General features: G+C 34.7%; 1 protein-coding gene across 2 annotated transcripts; it reads left to right on the top strand.

Moving 5' to 3' along the window:
- The first annotated feature begins 567 nt into the window (after positions 1 to 567).
- Positions 568 to 4,854, top strand: LOC131040733 (uncharacterized). Of its 2 annotated transcripts, none has more exons than XM_057973686.2 (10): positions 568 to 1,213; positions 2,284 to 2,470; positions 2,585 to 2,718; positions 2,818 to 2,930; positions 3,063 to 3,186; positions 3,405 to 3,560; positions 3,880 to 4,032; positions 4,210 to 4,289; positions 4,425 to 4,474; positions 4,550 to 4,854. In XM_057973686.2, the coding sequence occupies exons 1-10, from the start codon at positions 752 to 754 to the stop codon at positions 4,663 to 4,665; spliced, it is 1,575 nt and encodes a 524-aa protein (XP_057829669.2). In that variant the 5' UTR covers positions 568 to 751; the 3' UTR covers positions 4,666 to 4,854. The 2 variants fall into 2 exon arrangements, with proteins under 2 accessions (XP_057829669.2, XP_057829668.2); XM_057973685.2 differs by having other exon boundaries at positions 3,405 to 3,650.
- The last annotated feature ends 626 nt before the right edge of the window (positions 4,855 to 5,480 follow it).

The raw sequence follows: 5,480 nt of genomic DNA, 5'->3' as shown, positions 1-5,480 counted from the left end.
CACCAAACAGTCCGTAAACCTGTTTCATTCCCAAAGAATGTGATAGAAAGAAACAAAATCCAAAAAACTACAAAGTCTCACAATCTGACTGACCACGAGCCAATTGCCAATTGATACCCTCAACTTGATTATACTATAATAGAAAATGTATTCTACTATAGTAGAAGATATACAGACCCTTTTTAATCATTTTATTTACAAATAGTACAGTCCTTAACATTCCATAATCCCATCTGCTCAAAAACCCACTTCACCAAACAGTCCGTAAACATGTTTCATTCTCAAAAAATATGATAGAAAGAAACAAAATCCAAAGAACTACAAAGTCTCACAATCTGACTGACCACAAGAGCCAATTGCCAATTGATACCCTCAACTTGATTCTACTATAATAGAAAATGTATTCTACCATAATAGAAGATATACAGACACTTTTTAATCATTTTATTTACAAATAGTACCTTTGTTCCACACATGATTTTGGCTTATTAGTTCACACAAAACTTCCTGGTGAGCATTTTGAGTATCAATACATGACGTGAGGATCTTGTCTATATGTGTAGACATTGATATCCGTGGGACCAATTTTCCAAGTTAAATTAAGCACTTCAATTTTTCTTTAGGACCCTACATTTGCATACTGTGTAATTCATTTCTGGCTATCATGCATTGACATGCCAAATTTATTGGATTCCCATATTCTACAGTCTTTTATCAAGAGGATCTTGAGCTATTAAATCATGCCTCAACAATGACCTTGGGTCTCAGAGATAAAATGGCGGCCATTAGTACTCAAGCAGGTCTTCTAGTGTTGCTTCTGTGTTTAACAGCTTCATGCACAGGTAGCCTCTGTTCTAGAGCTCCTCCTTCTCCTTCTTTGGGTTTTCATGGAAGAAGGATTTTCAGCAGTAACAGAGTGAGGTCAAATTCTATAGAAGATAGCAAGGTAGTTTCTGATGAGAAGCATCCTCTGCTGGAATATGAGACTCGCTATTTTTCTCAGATTGTAGATCACTTCACATACAGACCAGAAGGATATAAAGTTTTCCAGCAGAGATATCTTATCAATGACAAGCATTGGGGTGGGGCAAAGAAGAAAGCTCCCATCTTTGTTTATACTGGTAACGAGGGTACCATCGAATGGTTTGCAAATAATACTGGAATTTTGTTTGAGATTGCACCAAAGTTTGGAGCTCTTCTTGTGTTTATTGAGGTGAGTGAGCACCGCTCTATAATAGCATACACTGTATTGTTGCAGGAAAAGTAAAAAATATCTATCCATTTCCTTGTTAAATGATTCTGGATCAGACTGCCTACCATGTTTAAATTCGCCCCAAAGTGTTGAGATTTTAAGCTTGATAGAAAGTCTGATCCACAATCATTCAGCAAAGTTAAAAAGATGGGATCAAACAAAAATACCCATTTTTTTCTTCTAAAACAGAGGGACCTAATTTCTGATTCTAGAAAATTGATTGGAAAGCATATGATTTCTATGGTTGTTGCCTTCCACGAGGTTCTCAGAAATTCCTGCTACTGTTGTTTTGATTCCAAAGATTTTTTTATATTTTATACATTTTTAGTCTTGATTGTCATAGTCAGGAAAAGTAAAATGGTTTGAAGATAATGATTTTTAGAAGGCAGATATGTTTTCAGAACTAATCATGAATGTTGTATTATATAGTCAAATAAGCAGCTCAGCTATGTTGTGACTTATGGGGGAAAAATCACACTCGGAAAATTTGATAAGCAGAACATGGTGCTAAACATTTTATGAGTGAGCTACAGTGCCAGTAGTTTCATGTTTGGAAACAGGAAACTGTTGCCCTTTTCTTTCAAAGTTGTGAATTTGATTTTATCAAATTTACAGGAAGTTTGAAATGGAATTGAACACATGCTTATATTTTAAAGAACAAACCTTGGAATGATCTGAAGAACTCGGATTAACTTTGATGCTTTCCTTGGATGCCCTCTGTTTTTCATAAAATTCAAACACAGATTAAGGAGGATAAAGTGTTTTTTTAGAGGATCAGTTTAAGCTCTGTTATGAGATAATAAACAGTCATATCAACCTGAGATGCCCTCTGTTTTTCATAAAATTCAAACACAGATTAAGGAGGATAAATGCCTTTTTAAAGTTTTTTTTTTTGAAGGATCAGTTCAAGTTCTGTTATGAGATGATAAACACTCATACCAACCTGAGTTTTATTCGGAGATGTTAAGGGTAAGCAACGATTTATGATAAGTAATATTTTTTAACTGAATCATGTTTGCTTTTGTCTCCAGCACCGGTTCTATGGAAATTCAATGCCATTTGGAAACAGGAGTGACTCTTACAAGAGCGCTGAGACATTGGGATATCTCAACTCTCAGCAAGCCTTAGCTGATTATGCTACTTTTATCATAGAATTAAAGAAAAATCTATCAGCTGAGGCCTCGCCTGTTGTTGTATTTGGTGGCTCCTATGGTGGAAGTGAGTTCATCTGAGCCTAATAGCGGTTATACTGAAAATAAAATACATATCAAGTCATTTTCTTACTGTTAGAATTTACATTCCATGATTGGATTTTGTTTTTGCTTTTTGCAGTGTTAGCAGCTTGGTTCCGTTTGAAATATCCCCACCTAGCCATTGGGGCTGTGGCATCATCTGCTCCTATCTTGCATTTTGATAATATTGTGCCAGAAAACACTTTTTATGACATTGTTTCAAACGATTTCAAGGTTGCATACATATTTATTACATAAATTTTAGTAAACATATGCTGCTGTATGTGATTCAGAATAATTATAAGTGAATTACTATGGACTGTCTGATTGCAGCAAGCCAGCCAGAGCTGCTTCAATGTGATCAGAAATTCATGGAATGATCTTCAATCTCTGTCCAGAGAAGAAGGGGGTCTTCAAAAGATTAGCAGAACTTTCAGAACTTGCAAGTAAATATCTCCTACATATGATCAGAAGAATCAGATAATCTCAATGAAGGAAAAGGGATAATTGTTTTTGCTTCTGATAATATCTCTGGCCATAGTTACTCAAAAATAAAATGAATGTTTTATGCTCTACAGAGATCTCAAAAGTGTAGATCCTGTAAGAGACTGGCTAGATGAGGCATTTACTTACACTGCAATGACCAATTACCCAACGGAGACTAACTTTTTGATGCCACTACCTGCTTACCCTGTAACAGCGGTAATTTTTTGGATAAAACCCATTGTTGATTTGTTTGGGAACTTCAAACAGCTAGAAATAGCTTTGGATTTTCAAATCTTCAAGCCTCACTTTTGCTGCTTCATTATTTTGTTCATTATCTTACATTCTTATGTATAAGCCTGCATTTAGCAACATGATTTCCAATAGTATCTCTAATTTTGTATTTGAATTCTCTGTGTTTATGTTTGTCCATCTAGATGTGTAAAATTATAGACAGCTTTCCTCAAGGCACAGACACACTTTCCAGAGTATCTGCTGCTGCAAGCATATATTATAATTATTCAAATACTGAAACTTGCTTTGAAATGGAGCATGACAGTGATCCCCATGGTCTCAGTGGATGGGGTTGGCAGGTTAAAAGTTTTAAAATCTTTATGCCTATAGCAGTTATTTCCTTGTTGCTTTTCTGTGATCCCCATGGTCTCAGTGGATGGGGTTGGCAGGTTAAAAGCCTATAGCAGTTATTTCTTGTTGCTTTTCTGAATTTGATCGTTTCTGTTTTTTCATCAATATTTTGGATCACACTCTGTGATCCATCATCAGATTATGGGAAAGTTCAAAGAGTGAAATTGTTCATAATGGTGAAATTAGTACAAGATTGTTTCACTTACTATCTCAATTACACAATTGATGAGGGTTACCTAACATTCATAAACCCTTGATTTATTACAGGCCTGTACAGAAATGGTGATGCCAATGAACTCTTCAGTCAATGGAATGTTTCCACCTTCCAGTTTTGACTACCCTTCATATGAAAATGATTGCCAAAAACAGTATGGGGTGAAGCCAAGGCCACACTGGATAACCACAGAATTTGGTGGTCATGTAAGTCAGTCCAGAAAGTACAACAAAACTGAGTAATAGTAACAGTAAAAAAAGAAAGCCCGCCACTGGTGTTGTTCTTATAGTATAGCCAACTTTCTTATTATTTCTGTTATCTTACTTTCCAAACGCTGCCAATAACTAATAGTCTAATACATAGATGCGTAATGTATCTTGCAGGATATAAGCTCTGTCCTCAAAAACTTTGCAAGCAACATCATCTTTTCCAATGGCTTGGTTGATCCATGGAGTGGTGGAGGGTAAGCTTAAGCAACTTTTTTACTCTGACATTCTGTTTCATTTGGGGTGTGATTGGGACGCAATCCCAGGATCCAGCTGGTATTCATTTGGTTGGTACTTCTGACTTATGTTTTATTCTTTATCCTTATTTGCAGAGTACTAAAGAACATATCAGAGAGCCTTGTTGCACTCGTCACTGAAAAAGGTAAGATGTGCCCCACATACTAATGTAAGATATTGATTTGTCTGAGACAGGGTGATTCAGCTTCTGTGTTGACAGGTGCCCATCATGTTGATTTTCGTTTTTCAACCAGTAAAGATCCAGATTGGTTGGTTGAACTGCGAAGACAAGAGGTCCAATTGATCAGAGAATGGCTGCAACAATATTATAAATAATGATAACCTGCAACAAAATATGGAGCCCCCTTTAACAAGCCATCTAAAATCATTTAGAGTTCACATGGTGCCCGGCCATTGTTTTTTATTTTAAATTACAGAGATGCCAACAAGTACTGGGAAGCCATAATTGCTTGTAATTGTATTTACATCTTCTAGATTAAATTGTGTTAAGCTTTTTTGTGTTAAGCTTTTTTGAGCTACCATTTTGAATCACATTATGTGATCCATCATCATCATATCTAAGAATTACCCAAATAATTTCAATCAATAAACTCTTGAAAATTATATAAACATTTAAATTAACTCGAAAATAGTTTTGTACAAAATCTATCTCTTGATCTTTATAACTGTGGATATATATGTCTGGTTGGATGGTTTCTTGACATCTAGTTACTAATTGTGAGTGCCATATGTCTACAGATTTCTAATAAAATGTTGTGGCACTTCTTCAAACATTTTGTATTGCAGATTTACATAAGTTCGTATGAAAGTTCTTGAGTAGAAAAATGACTTCAAACTGGCTTGGTAACTTAGATGTGGAATTCCATATTCCCTTAGTTGATAACCTAACTAATGACTTTGTTACCAATTTTCAAATCAACATGAGGATTTAAGTAATGAATTAATAGTTATCTTCTTGGTTTACATTATTATCATCACAATTTTGTTTGGGAGTATGAATATAATGGTTATATTATTAAAAGATTTAATGCGGGTTAATATTAATCTAATGGCTATATTATTAAAAGATTTAATGTTGGTTAATATTAATTATATAATAATTGTATATTTTTTAAATGTTAATTAATTTG

Source organism: Cryptomeria japonica, chromosome 5 (genome assembly GCF_030272615.1).
Source record: "Cryptomeria japonica chromosome 5, Sugi_1.0, whole genome shotgun sequence".
In the NCBI taxonomy this organism is placed as follows: domain Eukaryota; kingdom Viridiplantae; phylum Streptophyta; class Pinopsida; order Cupressales; family Cupressaceae; genus Cryptomeria; species Cryptomeria japonica.
This window is presented reverse-complemented; position numbering and strand designations above follow the sequence as displayed.

What these genes read in the sequence shown, in the direction of transcription:
- LOC131040733 (XM_057973685.2), top strand. Translation starts at nt 752, where the DNA reads ATGACCTTGGGTCTCAGAGATAAAATGGCGGCCATTAGTACTCAAGCA. An exon ending in CCACAGAATTTGGTGGTCAT is followed by an intron (nt 4,033 to 4,209) that starts GTAAGTCAGTCC and finishes TGTATCTTGCAG; the next exon opens with GATATAAGCTCTGTCCTCAA. An exon ending in TGCACTCGTCACTGAAAAAG is followed by an intron (nt 4,475 to 4,549) that starts GTAAGATGTGCC and finishes CTGTGTTGACAG; the next exon opens with GTGCCCATCATGTTGATTTT.